Below are 18595 nucleotides of genomic sequence, written 5' to 3'. Positions count from 1 at the left end.
AGAGCTTAATCAGGCCCTGCCCTGAACTCGGGCATTGCTGGGCACCAGCTCAGAGGGGGCACTGCCTACAGCGGGGAAGGTGGGGGCTACAGGACGCTGGGGAAGATGGGGTTTGGCTACAGGGCAGTGTTCCTGCCTCTCTTCCCCCTGGGTGTGCTTCTCTAGCTCTCTGTCTCCTCCTCTCTGTCATCTCCTCTCCTCTGAGAGTTGCCTCTGCCCACTCGGCTTCTCCCTTCCCACTGTTTGCTTTCTCCTTCTGTCGCCTCCCCCCTCTCTCTTCTCTCTTTAGCTTTCCCCCACATCCTAGGAGCTCTGGGAGGGGCAGCCTGGGAGTCCTGAGGCCGCCAGAGGCCAGCGGGGCTCTGGGTGATGGTGCATGTGCTTCTATGCACTGACCGGCAGGCTCAGGACAGGTCTTTTCGTCAGAGCCGTCCCCACAATCCTTCTCTGAAACACAGAAACCGCCAGGGCAACCATTGGCACACGAGACACGGCAAAGGTGAGGGGCAGCATGGCGCTGACCCAGCCCATCCTCTCACACGTCAGCCAGGGCTGGAGCCACTGTGCAACACGTCACAACACCACACAGACACAACCCGAGCCCTGAGACGGCACACGCACGACAATCCCCTGGCCCGCGGCTCAGGGCTGACGTCACCTGGTCCATGGCTGACCGCCAGGTGGGCTCCTGAGCCTAGAGCAGGAGCCTGGAGGGTGCACCAAGGACTTCGGGAGATGGGGTTTGCAGGGAGAAGGGAGCTGGCCCTGGGCTCTCATTGCTCTGTCCCTCCGGCCCACTCCTCCCAGCCCTGCTCGCTGACCTCTCCCCGGCCCCCCAGCCTCTGCCGGGGGATAGACAGCTCAGACCCTGCCTGGGGAGGAAGGGGGCAGATGCGATGGGCAGGGTCCCCCTCAGTCCATCTGGGTTCCCCCACGGCATTTCTGGCTTGTCCTCCTTTTTCCCATCCAATCCAGTGGGGCTTTCGTGAACCGGAGGGAGGCCCTGCTTGGTTCTAAAACCCCTTGGGCCTTACACCCCGGGCCTGGCTTCTAGCTTTCCTGGGAACCAGGGCCGGCGAAGGGAGTTTGCTCTTACCATTGTCACACCGCCAGTTGATGTTGATGCATCTGCCATTGTTGCAGGTAAACTGAGTCAGGGGGAAGCAGGTGGGATAGGCTGTCAGGGAGGAAATGTAGCTGCGTCAGGCACCCCCGACGACACAGCCTCGCAGCACCGGGCACGCAGGTGCAGGTGCTCTGGAACTAGCAGCCCTTGTGTGGCCAGACCGGAGAGAAGGCTAGGCAGCCATGCCTCAGGCCGAGACGCCGCCCTCCATCCCCACCTCCCTGAGCACCCTGTTTAGAGCTGGTAGTTACCAAGCGTGGCCCTGTGCTGAGCGTTTCTCACGCCTGGTCTCACTGAACCCCACATCAGCACTATGATACCGGGGGTGTTATCATCCCCGCTTTGCAGATGAAATGCACAGAGGCCACCGAGATTAGGTAACTTGCTCAGACCACACAGCACTAACTTGCAGGGTCTTTCAAGCCCCTCCGCCCTGCCCCCCCAGCCGGGGGGTGGGGGGGTGGTGTTCTCATGGGTGACCTCCTCCGGGCCAGCCCGGCCTTGCCGCGTCCCTCTTACCGCACGAGGCCGACTCGTCAGAGCGGTCCCCGCAGTCGTCGTCCAGGTCGCACGTCCAGGAGATGGGGATGCAGCGGCCACTGGCGCAGGAGAACTGGTTGGGCGGGCAGGTCCGAGCTGCGGACAGAGGCGTGTGAGTGCTCCCAGTCCTGCCCCCTCTCGTAACTCTCCTTTCCTTTCCTATTCTGAGTGTCACAGGAAGTCTCCCGAAGGCAGTGGTTCTCAACCTTGGCTGCACATTAGAATCACCTGGGAATCTCTTTAAAATCCTGATTTCTGGGCCCCATCCTCCAGAAATTCTGTTTCTTTATTACTAATGCTGTGGCCCCACCCCACAACAAAGAAACAGAATTTCCGGAGGATGAGGCCCAGAAATCAGGATTTTAAAGAGATTCCCAGGTGATTCTAATGTGCAGCCAAGGTTGAGAACCACTGCTAAGGGCTTCAATGCCATTTCTCCCGGAGAATTCCAAACCACCTCTGAGGCCTCACAGTGGCTGCATCGCCTCATCTCTCGAGGGGCCTCTGGCACCCTCCACAGAGAGGGCCCCCGGCCTCACTCTTATCTCCCGTCTAAAGCTGTGCTCTGTCCCCGCAGGCTCAGTCCTCCCAGCCAGCCTGGTCCTTCAGGGGAAGGGGGCAGCACCCCTCTCCTCCTGCCTGGGGCCCCATCCTCTCTGCCCCCACGCCCTGTGTGCTTTTCTTTCTGCTCAGGCCCCTCGGTCTTCTCAAGCCTGGCCCCCCGCCTCCCTGACTTAGAGGTGCCCAGGGTGGTCCACCCCCGGTTCCACACCTGAGCAAGTGGCGTTGGACTCGTCCTCACTGTTCCCACAGTCGTTGTCCCCGTCACAGAGCCAGCGGTTGGGGATGCACCGGTTGTTCTCGCACTTGAAGCGGTCTGAGGGGCAGGTGTGCTGATCTGGGGAGGGGACAGATCAGAGGTCACTGAGAGGGTGGGGCCCGCTCCCCTGGCAGGCAGAGCCCTCCACTGGCCTCCCTGCAGGCCCACCGCCACGGAGGAACGGGGAGGAGCGGGGAGGAGCAGGCGACTCACGGCAGAGGGCCGGGGCCTCGTCACTGTTGTCCAGGCAGTCGTTGTCCCCGTCGCACTTCCAGCGCTCCTGGATGCAGCGGCTGTTGGCACAGGCAAACTCGCCCGGCTGGCACTGGGGTGGGGGCACGTAGGATGGGTTCGCTGTGGGCACCACAGGGGGGTGAGGGGGAAAGTCAGACCCAGATCACGGGTCAGGTGCTAAGGCCCCTGTACTGTGCGTATTTTATTATTTAAAAATAACGCACAGAGTAATTTTACCTAGAGTGCAATTCTTCATGAGCAGGTTGTCTGGTGAAAACTGCAGCTCTATCTCAAGCCACAGGTGACACTCTAACACGCCCGCTTACTCTAAGGTGCCCGGCACTTCCCAGTGGCCGGAGGATAAGCAGCTCTGGGGAGAGTGCAGAGCCCCACCCCTTCGTGCCCCTGAGAGACCACTCCTCCCCCTCCCTGCCACCTTCACCCGCGGCTCCTTGGAAGGTGTTCCTGGGCCTTCAGGGCCCTGCCCTGTCCCTGGCTCTCCCTGGACAAATGCTCACCCACCGCAGGAGCGAAACAGGCCCAGAACTCTGCGGGCTCCGCGGTCGCCCTGCACCTCGCCTCATCACCTCTGTCTGCCCTGGGCTACTAGGAGGAAAAGCACTGCCTCCTTTGTGTCTGCATCAGTCACCTCCAGAAGCCCAGGGCAGCCCGTCCCTGGGCCTTACAGCTCTGTGCATGCCCTTTCTGGCCCATCTGTCATTCCCACTTAAGCCTTCCCATGGGCCTCGTGGGCGGCTATTGTCTCTCCCACAGCCCATGGACTACTGAGCCTGGAGGCGTCCACCTTGCTTCTCGATCCTGCTTCCCGACTGTCCTCCCTCTCTTCTCTCTGCAAAATCCACACTGACTTTCCCGTTATCTGACCATCCCACCCGACTTCTACAGGCCCCCAGGCCACGCCCTCTCATCCGTAAGGGTTTTTAGATCCTGGCTCCAGTGTCACTCTTCCCAAAACCACTCTGCTTTAATTCTTGGTGATTTCAAAGTCCGTGGAAAGGATCTTTCCATTACCCTGGCCCCCCAGTTCCTCTCTCTGCCAATGCCAATGCCCTTGCCCTCCATCTGGCCTCAGGCACCCACTCTTCGCTGTGTGCTAAGGCCCCGCTACCCAGTTACACTCTGGGATTCTACCGTCAGGAACTCACTCAGAATATGGCAAAGCATGCAGGTGTGGGAAATAGGCGAGTGGGTGATTAAGAAACGGGACCTGGATCAGACTTCCTGGGTTCACATTCCTGCTCTAACTTTGGGCCTCAATTTCTTTATCTGTAAATTGGGGATAATGAAAATATCTTTCCTACAGGAATATGTTAAGGAATAAATACGTTACTGCATGGGAAGTGCTTATAACCATGACTAGTGCATAGTCTGTGCTCAATAAATGGCTGTGATTACAACAAAAAACTGGAACTAGTCCGACCAGTGTGGTTCAGTGGTTGAGCATCAACCTATGAACCAGGAGGACACGGTTCGATTCCTGGTCAGGGCACATGTCTGGGTTATGGGCTCGATCCTCTGTGTGGAGCGTGGAGGCAGCCAATCAATGATTCTCTCTCTATCATTGACGTTTCTATCTCTCTCTCCTCCTTTCCTCTCTGAAATCAATAAAATATATATTTAAAATAAAATAAGCAAACAAAGCTGGAAACAACCTAAACATCCAACAATAGAGAAATGGTGAAGTAAATTACGGAACTTTTACTAATGAAATCTACTTCAGCCATTACAAATTCTGCTGATGTTTTCATGACATAGTGTCCAGTGACAAAAGCACAGACTAGAACAGGATGTGCAGCGGGAGTCGCCAGGAAAGGTGGAGAGAAACGTTTGGGAGGACGGCTTCCCAAATGGGAGCAGTGGTAGCAGGGGGCGCTGGCCTTTGGGGTGACTTGTACTTTCTCCTTCTATTTTCTATCATGTTTATGTATTTATTTTTACAATGAGCACAGCCTATTTTTATTTAAAAAATGAGGCTACTTAAAATAATGCAAGAATAACACAGAAAATGCTGTGACACATGTGAACTCAAAAGGGCAGAGGATATGTTGGTAGGATTTGGGCTTTTTTTTCTCTTCTCTAATTTTTTTTTAAATCCTAATGCGAGAATATGTTTCCACTGATTTTTTTTTTTTTTTTGAGAGAGAGAGGGAAAAAGAAACGTCGATCCATTGCCTCCCATATGCACTCTGACTGGGATCAAACCCCCAATCTGGGTATGTGCCCTGACCAGGAATTGAATGTGCAACCTTTTTGGTGCATGGGACGATGCTCTAACCAACAGAGCCACCTGGCCAGGGCTCTAGTGCTTAGAACTATTGATATATTACTTTAATGGTGGGGAAAATAAAGATTAGTTTCCCCTAATCTTTGTGCCCTCTCACACTCCTCTCATTTCCCCGCTCCTGGCCCCCAGAGCCTTCTCTCGCCCCACCACTCGGCTCCTGTTGCTCCAACTGGTCCCTCTTTGCCTCCTTCGTCTCTTACTGGACCCCGTGGCCTCCTCCTACTGGGGCCTGCTTCCCTGCCTCCCACCCCAGCTGGGCCCCTCGTACCCATGCAAGTGACACCGTCTGCACCCAACACCTGGTCCTCCGCGCAGGCACACTGGCGACTCCCCGGGGTGGCCAGGCACAGGCTGCTGCAGCCACCGTTGTTCACCCGGCATTTGTTGGTGCCCACTGTGAAGGAGGGTCGTGGGGAGGGGCCAGGGGAGGAGGGGGAGGACAGGGGATGGAAAGGAAATGAGAAGATAGGGGACGAGATGCATTAAAGTGAGGAGATGGAGAGGGAGGAAGCATTGAGAGGACCATGAGCATGTTGAAGAGCAGGAGACGTAGGCATGGCAGAGAGGGAGACAGGAAAGGAAGGGCAGATGAGGTCAAACAAGCTGCCGGCAGACCCCGTAGGACCCAGGCCTGACGGCATGTGCATCTCACTCTAAGGGCAAGGGCTGGGGGCCTCTCTTGTTGAGAGCCTCAAAAGTCAGAGCCCAGGATCCCAGGGGGAGTGCCTTCCGCCCGCGGGAGCCTCACCCCCCCATTTAGGTCCCACCCCGTCACCAGCCCCAGCCCCAGCCCCAGCCCCAGCCCCAGGGGGTACCTTGCTGCTGCTGAGCATCATACATGCGGATCTCAAAGATGGGGGGCCGCTCGCTACGCAGAAGGGTCACAGTGGGGGGTGCACCTTCTGCACCCCGTTCCAAGCGGTAAACACTGCCGCTCCGGTACTCAGTCCAGAAGAGGTAGTTGCCGTGGTGACACAGGCCAAAGGCATGATTCAGCTCAGGACCTTCATATACAATCTAGGAACGGAAGGGAGGCTACTAAGGAGCTGGAGACAAACAGGGGGACTGAGGAGGCCCAGAGAGACGACTGGTTTGGACCCTCATTTATCCACATCCTGGGTGTGGGTCTTATTTCCTCCATTAGCCTGGAGCCCCTGAGGCTCATAGCTTTGCACAGAGTGAGGTGCCAGACCCTGAGCCCAGCAGGAGACTGATGGAGAGCTTGTCCACACTGTCTTCTCTTGGGCCCATTCATCTCCCTCCACCACCCACGTGCACACCCATACCACACACACACACACACACACACACACACACACACACAGTACTGAGCAGACAGCCAGAATTTAAACTTGCATTTCTTCTCCCAACAAACATTTGCCAGGATTTATTAAAGGCCAACCCACAGTAGGCACTAAGAAATGAAAGACACGGGAATCTGGGGTAGAGGAGGAGGTGGCCCTGACAGTGTGCCAGGTGAGGAGGAGCTGGGCAGAAAGAACTGCGTGAGCTACAGCAGAGAGGGCAGTGCCTTCGGATGTGGTCCAGCCCCCAGACAATAAGCCCAGTCACAGATGTACTTTAACTTGTTAGAGGATTGCCTAACAGCACAACACAACATGTAAAGACATACAAGCACACAGATGTACACATCCATGGGGACACAGGTAAACACACAGGAAGCCCACAGGCTTAGCCACACACAGATGCCCACACATTCACACAGGGCCTCATCCACACATAAAAGCGATCTGGCGACACACATATGAACACCCACACAGAGGCACGCCTGCCCACCTTCCGGTCTGTGCCGTTGAGCAGTATGGTCTCGATGCGGTCATAGAAGGCATCCACCCAGTAGAGGCGCCCGGCTGGGATGTCCAGGCTCAGCCCATTGGGCCACAGCACTGTCTTGGAGGTGACAAAGATGTCGCGGTGTGAGCCGTCCATCCAGGCCCTCTCTAGCCGCCCTCGCCGACTGTCCTTGGGGTCCTCCTCCCAGTCTGTCCAGTACATCCACCTGTGGGCAGCGACGGGTCAGCACCAAGGAGCCACCCCTGCCATTAACAATCCACGTGTGTTGTCCCAGAGCCCTCACAGAGGTCTTCCTGCTCTGCTCAGCCCTGGCCCACACATTTCATTCATTTATTCCTCCATTCAGCAAATATTTGATGAGTGCCTACTGCAAGCTGGGCACAGTCTAGCACTTGGGGACCCAGAAAAGACCAAGGGCCAAGCTGGTGTGGCTCAGTGGGTTGAGCGACAACCCATGAACCAAGAGGTCACCAGTTCGATTCCCAGTCAGGGCACATGCCCAGGTTGTGGGCTCAATCCCCAGTGTGAGGAGAGCAGGAGGCAGCCAATCGATGATTCTCTCTCATCATTGATGTTTCTATCTCTCTCTCTCCCCTCCCTTCCTCTCTCTCTAAAAAAATCAATAAAAAAATTTTTAAGGGAAAAAAGAAAAGACCAAGGTAGCCTGGGCTCCTGCTCTCCTGGAGCCCATATCCCACCCAGGGAGACAGATAAGAAATAAGTCAACCAACAAGATCTCTCACATCGGAGAGATAAAAGCAGGAACACGAAGCAGGTGACGACATGGAGAGTGACCGTAGCAGGTGAGGAAGGCCTCTCTGAGGAGGTGCCGGGTGAATGCTGCCATGTGAATGCTGCGAAGGAGCTAGACCTGCAAGTACCTGGGAATCCCAGGCAGAGGGACTACAGGAGCAGAAGCCCCGAGGCAGGAACAGCTGGGGTGTCTCTTTGAGGCACAGACAAGGGGCAGTGGGAACAGAACTTCCAAGGGCAGGAAGTAAGGTGCAGATGAGGTCAAAAGAGCTGCATGCAGACCCCCTAGAACCCCGGCCTGATAAGGAATGTGGTCTCACTCTCAGGGCAGGAGAGCCCGTGGAGGGCTCTGGGCTGGGGGTGACAGGATCAGATTTCTCTGTGTGTTTGAGGCATCACTCCCATTGCACTGAAGATGGGGACATCTCCCCTTTCAGCTTCCCATTCTTGCCTAAGCATCCCACCTAGGCTGCCCTCTCCTGTTCCCTCTCCGTCTCACCTGCCACTTCTAAGACCCACAGGGTGCCTGGCCCACCCAACCCAAGGCCCGAGGAGGACTCACCCATTGAGTGGGTCCACCACAATGGCCCTGGGGTGTGTCATTTTGCCTTCTATTAAGGTCTTGCGGGTCTGAGCAGCTTTCTCCAGCCTGGCCACGCTGATGGTCTTCTTGGGCCCATCATCCGTCCAGTACAAATTGTCCCCCATCCAGTCCACGGCCACGCCCTCCACATTGTGGATGCCTGCAGGGAGTGAAGGGGACACCGATGGAAGCTCAAACGGCCTGCCCCTGGCCCTTAGGGTGCACGTACCTTTGAGCAACTTGGCTTGTAGGGAGGGCTGGGAGCCTTGTATGCCCAAGACAGTGGGTGGGACGGGGATGGGGGGATGGAGGAAGGAGCATTTGTTTTTGTGGTTATTTTTTTTTAATATATAATTTTTTATTGATTGATTTTTTATTTTTTTATTGGGAGGAAAGGAGAGGGGGAGAGAGAGAAACATCAATGATGAGAGAGAATCATTGATCGGCTGCCCCCTATACGTCCCCTACTGGGGACTGAGCCCACAACCCAGGCATGTGCCCTGAGGGGAATTGAACCCTGACCTCCTAGTTCATAGGGCGACGCTCAATCACTGAGCCACACCGGCCGGGCACAGAAGATCATCTGTGTTGCCTCTCTGTGTTAAGGCACAGAGCTGTACGTGACAGCCAGCACACCTCCGTGGCGGATGCCGGCTCTCGGGTGGGGCATGTCTGGGCCTGAGCGAGGTGGACAGCTGCGGCAATGTGCTCTGGGCACAAGTGTGACGCCACGTCCCAGCCCTAAAACTCCTGAGCTGACAAAATGAATAAATCAGGAAGTGATTTTTCACTTAGCAAAAGGCTTCGTCTTCAGTGCCCTTTAAATAGCAGTTCCCCTGGTATAGGGAACCCCAATCTTTTCGTGATGAGGAATTACTTTTGATTTCTCCAGAGTCTTATGACTGCTGACTGCTGAGGTTCTCTGGCCTGTGGGGAGGGTGGGGAGCAGGGCAGAGGGTGGTAACTGGTGTCAGCTAGTTGCCCAGCCCTACCCTGGGGCCCGTGTGCAGCTTGGGAATCCCTCACGTAGGCCAGGAAGAGGCAGAGCTCAGCCCAGACCCATGCAGGTTCAGAAGACAGTGCCCTGGTGACCTGCCCCAGGAGCTCAGAGGGAAGAACTGACTCAGTCCACAAAACACCATTTCCTGCCCTGGCGGGTTTTCTCCGTGGTTAGAGGGTCGGCCCTCGGACCGAAAGGTCACGGGTTCCATTTCCGATCAAGGATGCATACCTTGGTTGCAGGCTCCATCCCCGGCCTGGGCCAGGGCATGTGTGGGAGGAGGCAGCCAATTGATGTGTCTCTCTCACACCCATGTTTCTCTTTTTTCTCCCCCTCCTCCCTCCCTTCAACTCTCTAAAAACCAATAGGAAAGTATCCTCAGGTGAGGATTTAAACAAACAAACAAGCAAACAAACAAACCACACAGTTTTCTCAGAACGTGTGAGCGCGCAGCGCTCGGCAGCGCAGACCCTGCCTGAGGGTGTGCCTGCTCTGATCCAGGGCTCCAGGCCTCCCCCGGGCTGTGTGCGACGTGCAGCTCCAGGGCTCGGAGCCAATGGCTGAGAGACCCTGAGTTTTCCCAAGGGCTGGCAAGGACAGCCCACGCCATCCATCCATCCTCCTGCCTCTTGTCTGCTCAGCCAAGAAGGGGGTCACCCAGGGGTCAGTCTGTCATCCCCTCATCTCCATGCCAACCAGCCCAGCCAGCCAGTCAGCAGAGGGCGGGGGCACCGGGACAGATGTCTAGGCCCCAAAGCGCTTCCCATCCCAGGTGGGCGATGCCCCTCGGGAGTCCTGTCCACACGCCTCCCACCTCCGGGGCCCTTACCGTCCTTCAGGATGGTCTCGCGCTCAGTGCCGTCGATCTTCTGGCGGCCGATGAGGTAGCTGGTGGTGTCGGCAAAGTAGATGAAGCCGCTCTCAGCGTGGAAGTCCAGGGCTCGGGGGTTCATGAGGTTCTCGATGGGGATCATGTGCTCGTCTGGGACCTTGGCCCCCATGTCCATGCCCCGGATGATGCCTGGCCGGCCCTTGCCATACACAAGGAACAGCTCGTGTTCTGGCTCTAGGGCAGGCATAGACGGAGGCACAAAGTCAGACACACACATGCATGTGCACACACGCCCCCCCCCCCCCCCCCCCCCCCCCAAGGGGCTGCAGGGCCCCTGCTGTACTGGGTCAGGGGCTGTGGGGGCAGCAGTGGCTCTGGGTCACAGGGACAGACAGACAGACGTATAAGGCTCAGGGGACAACGCCCTGGAGGTTTTACCTTCCCCAGGAGTGGGAAATGGGGCAAGTGTAGCAAGTAGCATGTTTTTAGTGACGTGTACTGCTCGGTAATGAAAGCAGTGGCCCCAAAGGAGCACCTTCAAACTATGCTGGCATCTGACCACTTCCCACCGCTTCCTCAGCTAACGTCCTAATCTCAGCCACTTCACTTCTTGCCTGAACTGGCTGCGGCCCTCCTCACCCCAGCAGCCAGTGTGATGTCACTTCTCTGCTTGAAAGTCGCCAAGCCCACACGGCCTCAGAGCCTTGGCGCCTGGGTTCCCTCTGCCCTTCCCGCAGGCAGCTCCTCACTCACGGATCGCTCGGCTCAAACTCCACCTCTGCGGAGAAGTCTTCTCTGGCTGCTCTATCTACACCGGAGCCCTCAGGTCATCGCTAACTCTGCTCTCCATTTATTTTCTTCCTAACACCTACCACCACCTGAAGTTTTATATTTATTTGTCTGTCTCCCCTGCCAGACTGTACGCCCTGGAGGACAGAGATGACATCTACCTGTTCACTGCTGAATTCTTATTTTAGGACAGCGCCAGACACACAGGACATGCTCACTACTTACTTGGGGAAGGAAGGAAGGGAGGGAGGGAGGGAGGGGAAAGGGGGCCAGTTTACAGTCTTCTTTGGAGCTGGAGTGGGATAGTGGGAAAAGGCTTGTTTTCAGATGTGGGTTCAAGTTCTGTGACTGTCCCTTACTAGTGATGAAACTTTGGGTAAATACCTTCATCTCTCTTCATCTCAGACAGAAGTGGTAGGGCTGTGGGGAGGCGGGTAAGGACACCCTCCCACCCACCCCAGCAGGCACGCCTGCCCACCCTTCACTCACTCTTGCACGACTTCCCATCACTGCCCAGGCTGAAGCCGGAGCGGCAGCGGCAGGTCCGCGCTTTGTGGCTGTTGGCCAGCAGGCAGATGTCGGAGCAGCCACCCGGCTTCCCGTACTGGTCGTTCTCGCAGGCGTGGCTCCTCACTAGAGCGGGAGGGGGGGGGGGGGGGGGGGGCGGTAGCTGGTCAGGACCCTCACCACACCCCAGCCACTCAGGTGGGGGCCGCTGTGGCCAGGGGGAGTCCCACGGCTGCCCATGCCAGCGGCTTCTCCTCTAGACCAACCAGGGGAGGGACGGGAGGAGCACTCTGTGTCCTTGGCAGAGGGGAGAAGAGGCCCCCTGGGGGTGGGATCTGGATGCCGAGGGGCAGGAAGGGGCTGTCAGAGGGATGAGTGGCCAGGGGTGTCGTATGGTAGAAGAAGCAGTCATGACACGAGATAATTGGGGGTTCCCACAGGGGGGCCCCTGGAAGGGGTGGGGAGCTCTGCTCACCTCGGGGCTGACGCCGCTGGTGGTAGATGTGGAGGGCGCCCCCCTTGTCCACACGGGTGACGACCTGGTAGTCAGTGCTGTTGAAGCGGTTCACGCGGATCACGCTGGTCTTCTGCTGGGCGTTGGCATTGTCCGAGTTGGTGGCGTAGAGGTAATTCTCAAACACGGTCAGGCCGTACAGGTGCTCAATCTGAGAGGGGCAGGCAGCATGGTCAGCACAAGAGAAAGAACTCCTCCCTCTGTCTCGGAGAGCCCCTCAGCTTCCCATCCAGACGCCATTATCTGTGCTCCTAACGCCATTCCACCGCCGCCTATCGCTACGCTTTCCTCCTCCTCTGGCTGGGCTACCCCGTTGTTGAGCTCTTCGCGTGTCAAAACCCCACTCATCCTTCACAGAGCGTCTCTTCCAAGAGCTTCCGGAACCAGGGATGCTCTCTCCTTCCGCACTCCATTTCTCTAGGGTTTTTTTTGCACTGCCTGGTGGTTTGTAGACTGAGCCCACCCAGTCTGCTCAGATCCCTTGAGGACAGAAACCACATCCCCCGCAGAGCCAGGCGTACAGTGGATGATGGCATGATTCCGATTAAATTGGAGTTGAGACCTAAACTCTGTCCACAGAGAACATTCTTAACCCAACTCCAGCGTCCCGTGAGGGGAGGGTCGAGAGGACAGACTGGCCCTGTAACAGCCCGGCTGCCCACATAACTTATCTATTATCTAAGGTAACCAACTGTCCCAGTTTGTCATGGGACTTTCAGGACTAACACCAGGAAAGTCCTGGGCAAACCGAGATGGCTGTCACCCTAATCATCCCAGAATGGAGTGCCATCTGCGCTGGCAGCGCTTCTAGACGAGGTCCAAGGGCTATTTCCTGTGACCTCAGGCAAATCCCTTAACTTCTGGAGCCCTGCTATTCCCATCTGCCGAAAATGAACTGCACCTATCTGCTCATCCGTCTCCCAGGGGTCACTGTAAGGATCAAATCGGAAAAAGGAAGCCAAAGGTATCTCTAAAATGACTGTTCCCATCGGGGTGGAAGCCATGTCCTGTCCTTTCCCCAAAGTGCTCATGACCACCCCGGCCCCCCAGAGGGCCCCCCCGGGTCCCCTGCGAAGGCTCCCCCTCACCAGGATGCCCTGGATGATGGTCTGCCGGCCCTTGCCCTCGTAGTCCACCACCTCGATGTAGTCCAGGTAGGCGTCGGCCCAGTAGACGAGGCGGCTGACCAGGTCCAGCGTGATGCCATGAGGAAACACAATCTTGCTATCGACCAGCTTGGTGCGGTTCTGCCCATCCATGTCGCAGCGCTCCACCTTTGGGATCTGCCCGTAGTCGGTGAAAAACACTTTCCTGTGGGCAGATGGCACATTACAAGAGTTCTGGACGCTGGGTACCCACCCTTCCACCGTAGCTTCTGCCTCCCCCTTTCCAGGGCAGAGCCCTCGTACCCCATGGTAGGGTCCAGTGCGATGCCCTTGGGGTTGTAGAGCTCCAGGTCCAGCAAGGTGACACACGTGTCGCCATTTCGGTTGCAGACGAAGATCCTATCGTCGATGTCATCCACAAAGTAGAAGTTGCCCGTCAGCCAGTCAATGGCCATCTGCTCTACGTCTGGAGAGTGCGAATGAAGGAGCGATGGGGGAGGTGCTCCCGCAGACATGCCCACCCTGCGCTCCTGCAGAGCCCACTCCCTCTGGGTGCTCCCCTCCACCACCCAGGCCACGGCCGGCCCTGCTCCCTGAGCGCCTATGGGAGTTACCAGAAGCCGTACATTTTGCCTTGAGATCTTTGCCATCTTCCCACCTTTCGGGTCTCTCCCAGGAGAAGTCTCAAAGTACCTTCCCACACAGCCCCACTCCCCATGCCGAGGCAGGGCAGGCACACAGGGGCACGGGGCACAAGCTTCCCTAACTCCAGCCCCTCGCGAAGCAAATCTTGGAGTCCCCAAAGATGGTGAGGACAGGTTCACTAGCTCATTTTAGGTTGTTGTTTTTTTTTAAAAAAATCTGCTTTTATTTGAGATAAGAGCACTCAGGCTAATTAAAACATCACGCAATGTTTGGCCACTCACACAATTCTTTATTTTTAGCTGGACTTTCACATATGGTAAGCCAAGTTACCCCATGCTAGCCAGAGCACTGACTGGAAGCTGTTAAATGTTGCATGACTCTTAAAAAATGGAAAAGCAAGCACTTGTCAATAAATCCAATCTGAGAGAAAAGAACGCCAAAACATGGGGCCCAGATGGATGGAAACGGGAAGGCCCCTGGTGGCCGAAGGTTGGATCCAGTGACGGAGGCCACACTTCCTCATTCACCCCCATTCCTGTTTCTTCAATGTTCCTATTGCTCAATGTCCTTATGTTAGGGAGGGCTGGAGGGGAGAGCATAAGACTCTGAAGGCAAACTGAGGCATGGCTGAGCAAGAGGGCATGTCCTTATGTTAGGGAGGGCTGGAGGGGAGAGCATAGGACTCTGAAGGCAAACTGAGGCATGAGGGGCAGCTCCAGAAGGCTGGGTGTGGGGGAGGAGGAGGGAGACGAGAGCCACACTCAGTCCACAGCCATGCGTCTGGAGAAGGTGCGAGAGGCCAAAAAGCTAAAGAGAGTAGGGGTGGGATGAGGGCAGCGGGAAATCTAGGAGGCGGCAAGTCTGAGGACAGGGACCCCGGCTGACCTCCTCTGGGCCCCTCTTCTCCTGGGCCCACTGGCCACCCACTGTCTTCTCCAACTACCACCCTCAGAAGTGATGCCTCTTGCAAACTGGAGAATTCCAAGACAGTGACTCCCTGGGACCCCTGCCTTGCACTCCACCTCCACCAATTTCCCCAACAGGGAAAGAAATCTCGGGATGACCTGCCTTTGGTCGATCGTACCCCCTTTACTCACACTCGACCCAGTGGGACTCATTCTGCCCCGCGCAGCTATAGGTGTGATGACTGGGAATCCAGCTCAGCCCCTCCTGATCCTTCCCCTCCCGAAAGGGGCTCAGGGTCTGTTTCCCGACAGTGGGTGGGGGTGGGGGGCAAAGAAATTTGAGATTCTCATCAAACTGGTTTCCTCTTCAGGTCCCCCCTGTTGAAACCCACTCCAAGGTGATAGAGAAAGGTCACATGGATGAGTTATCTCTGTAAGTGCTGATGCCCCCGCACCCAGCCACTCTCTCCTCTGGGCCCTGGTGCCAGCATGAGCGGAGAGAAGGGTGTAGCGGCCTGGGATGTGAGTCCCAGGCCAAGGAGGAAGAGGGCCCAGTGCAGGGGTGAGGTGATCAAAACGCCCCACACACCGTTACCACAGAGAAATCAGATTACAGTGAGCGCTGCTGGGCTGCCTCCAGAGGAAGCCAAAGTCCCAAAGTTCCAAAGGGAGGGGGACCTGCCCACAGCCCCAGGAAGCCAGCAGGGTGGGTGGAAGGCAAACAGGGCTGGGTGCCCTTTGCTTGGTGGCGCGGTGGGGGTCTGGGGGCTGCTGGCACGTGGACGAACTTCATCACTGGAAGCTGTTTCCCCAGCACCAGCTGGTGCAGCTGGGTCCTTCTCTCCGTTTCCTGAGGCTTCCCTGAGTCACTGCCCAGCCCCAGGCTGGCAACACCCTGCCCTGCTCCCCACCCACCCCTCCCTCAGCAAGAGGGGAGGAAGAAGCCTGAAGAGGCCAGCGCCCCCTCATCAGGTGCAGCCCATTCCCGGCTGAGCCCCAGGACAATGCTGACCTTCACTCCGGGCCTCCCTCCTGGCCTGTGTTCCCTCCGAGTTCCAGGAAGGGACCATCCTGCTCTCAGATATTTACCCTTGGCCGGTCTCCCCTTCCACCTCCCAAAAGCCAGGCAGGGCCCCACTCAGCAGGCCGGTGAGGAGTTGGCAGGAACTGGAGTCCCCAGCCCGGTTTGGCCTCCCCTTTGGTATTTTTGCAGCTGGAGACTATTAGTTGCAAGCAAAAATCCTTTGTTATCCAACCCCCTCCACCACATTATTTTCCTCTCCCCTAAAGTCCAGATTCCTCTGCCCGCCCCACCACACATAGAGGGGGGGGCGCATGCACACACACACACACACACACACACACACGCTGGGCCACTCACACAGTTCTACGGCCAGCACAGAGCTGGGCTCAGACTGGGAGAGGGCGCCTTCGCCTTCTTTCAGGGCTCCCTCTGTCCGTGGCATGGGGGGCAAGTGGAGTTCTGGGGTTGTGCCCGAAGACCTGAGCATTCTGGTCCTACACACTCTGAGGGTTTGCTCTTCGTGGTCCAGCCTTCTCAGGGCCGACCCACCTCAGTGCACCCTCCAGAGGGGCTCTGGCTTAAGGCCCCAAACCCTGAGGACAGGAGAGTCTCAGGTAAACCCCAGTGGAGAGAGGCTGTGTTGTGGGAGGAGTTTGGGGTGGTGGTGGTCTGGAGTCCTAGGAGGTTGGGATTCCAGCAGAGAGAAGGCCGCTAGGACGCTGGGAGGGAGAGGACAGACCGCAGCCTGCCTGTGATGTCGCAAAGGACTTTCAGTTCCAGGCCCCAGAATAGACCTGGGGTGTGTGCTTTTAGATGCTGCACCCTCCCTATACCCTGACCCCCGTGCTCAGCACCCTGAACTCCCCACAACTCCAGTTTTCTCTCACCGTCTCCGTCATTCACAGTGTTCAAGAGGCATTTCCCTAAGTAGTGGCTGCTTTTCCAAAAAGAACAGGCCCCACCCCATTCCCAAGAAGACCCCAGCTTCAGCTGCAGGATTCCAGTCACTCTCCCTAAAATAAATCCCGGGAAGGACGGGGCCTCTGAGCCCTGAGGAAATATCCTTAACACATCCACACACCCAAATGTTGTAGGTTAGGGTGCAAGGACCCGGGGTGAGGAAGAAGAATCCCATTAACCATAACCATAACCATAACCTTGGTGAACACATTGCATCTGTTCCTTATTTCAGGAACCTCCCCACCTCGCTCATCACTCTGTTCTGCCCTGGGCCCAGCCTCGGTTTGAATCATCATTCTGTCACCTCCTGTGGGACTATGGGCAAATTACTGAATGTCTCTGAGTCTCAGTTTGCTCATCTGTAAAATAGGATGGTGCCTTAACAACAGCACATAGCACAGGGCCTGGCCGACAATAAACAAGACACAAATGGGAGCTATGGTTTGTACCATGGTCCTCCTTCACCTCCATCCTTTCCGTCCCCACCTTTCCCACCCAGTGACCATCTGTGCCTCCAGCCAGAGTCCTACAGCCGCCTGACTAAAGATAGACCCTCCAGGTGGGCAGTGTACAGGCTCCCATGGCCCCAGCAGTTCCATTTACCACAGCCTGTTTACCTGACTACAAATACTGAGAGGTCAGGGCACTTTTATCTTTGTCCCCAGCTCTTGACACACATGTACTGATTCATTCAACAAATATTTATTGAGTACTGAGTCCTCACTCGGTCGTCCTAGCGTCGGGACATCACTTTTTCCCTCCCCTTTACTGACAGAATCCTCCTTCGCTGGCCTCTGGATGCCCAAGACAGCGGGAGAAGACATCTGTCTGGTAATCCTCCTGCTCGGGCGGGGGGAGGGCTGGGGAGATGATCGGGAGTCTGGGGCTTGGCAGAACATTGCTAAATGGCATGTCCTCACGATCCTGCTTCCTGCCAGGTCCTGACTTCAGCTCTTCTTGTTCCACCAGCAAGTCTGGGACTCGGCCACACAGTGTCACCTCTGTCCCCTGGGCCCCCTCCCTGCTCAGAATTCCACCTGGGGGGGGGGGGGCGGTGTATGCCCTGCTTCCTTCCCCTGCCTGGCCCCAGTCCACAAAGTATTCAGTCTTGGGATGAGATGACTGGATTCTGCAGCTCTGATTCAGAATCAGAACCAGGTCTTTCCGCTGTTGAGAAATCCTTACTGGGCTCTAAAACACATCTCTCTTGCTTAAGTTCCTTCCTTTGGCTTGAAAACAGTAGGGAGGGGGTGTTGGGAGCAGGCTGGGGAGAGAGGCGACTTCAAGGAGACAGCGGGGGAGAAGACAGGGCTGGAGCTATGCCAGAGACACAGGGCTGTCCCTGGCCTGGGAGAGGGGAGGAGGGCTGTTCAATGATAGAAAACTCAGAATGGGAATGGGAAGCAAAAGCACCAGGATGCGGAGGGCCCAAGGCCAGAGTGGGGTGGCTAGAGCCCCTCACGATTCTGACACCCTGTGGGTACGAAAGGCCAAAGAAGGGGTAGCTGGCTTTCTTACATGGCCTGTAAGGGTCCCGTAGGTAGGGGATGGGAGGCTGAGAGGGCGTGGGGTGTCAGTTCAGTGGGAAGACAGCTCCCCTTCCAGCTGGGGAAGCCAGTTCCTCACAGGCTCAGACGCTGCTCTCTGCCCTCTCTCTGCCTTCCTTCCAGACAAATCACTACCCCATTTCCTGTTGTGACTTTAAATGCGAGCACACACACACACACACACACACACACACTCGGGAGGGAAAAGAAAAAAAGAAAAGTGAAGTTGGCCAGCTGGAATTGGGGACCCATTTCGCAACGTGCTGCCTGCAGCCTCCAGGGCCTTTTCTTCTTCCTAGGGGGTCTGCCTCCTCCTCCCCCCGAGCAGCACGGGGCAGGGGAGGAAGCCCTAGGACCTCCGAGAGCCCCTCCAGAGCACTCCCTCATGCACAGGCCAAAACGAAGTGACTCCGAAAATCTTATTTCCTTCAAGGCTCTATTACAACCTTGGAACCTCCCTTTACCCACCCTCCCCTCACACACACACACACACACACACACCTTCCCAGGACCCACGCCTGCTCCTGCCCTTATTCTTCTCACAGTGGAAATAACCTCAGAACTGAAGGGACTGGGCAGAGGAGCGCAGC

At 56.6% G+C, this 18595-nt stretch overlaps 1 protein-coding gene across 1 annotated transcript in view; it reads right to left on the bottom strand.

Annotated features, from left to right (window-relative positions):
• LRP1 (low density lipoprotein receptor-related protein 1) overlaps positions 1 to 18595 on the bottom strand; it is an 80347-nt gene that overhangs the window by 43801 nt on the left and 17951 nt on the right. The window contains 13 exon segments of the mRNA XM_014550053.1: positions 1097 to 1177; positions 1646 to 1762; positions 2439 to 2564; positions 2700 to 2840; positions 5294 to 5419; positions 5841 to 6042; positions 6823 to 7045; positions 8156 to 8336; positions 10006 to 10242; positions 11287 to 11430; positions 11780 to 11969; positions 12907 to 13129; positions 13228 to 13390. Of these exon segments, the coding sequence (XP_014405539.1) occupies positions 1097 to 1177; positions 1646 to 1762; positions 2439 to 2564; positions 2700 to 2840; positions 5294 to 5419; positions 5841 to 6042; positions 6823 to 7045; positions 8156 to 8336; positions 10006 to 10242; positions 11287 to 11430; positions 11780 to 11969; positions 12907 to 13129; positions 13228 to 13390 (2154 nt within the window).

Source organism: Myotis brandtii, unplaced genomic scaffold (assembly GCF_000412655.1).
Source record: "Myotis brandtii unplaced genomic scaffold, ASM41265v1 scaffold581, whole genome shotgun sequence".
In the NCBI taxonomy this organism is placed as follows: domain Eukaryota; kingdom Metazoa; phylum Chordata; class Mammalia; order Chiroptera; family Vespertilionidae; genus Myotis; species Myotis brandtii.
The sequence above is the reverse complement of the archived record's forward strand: the minus strand, read 5'-3'. Positions and strand labels throughout refer to the sequence as shown.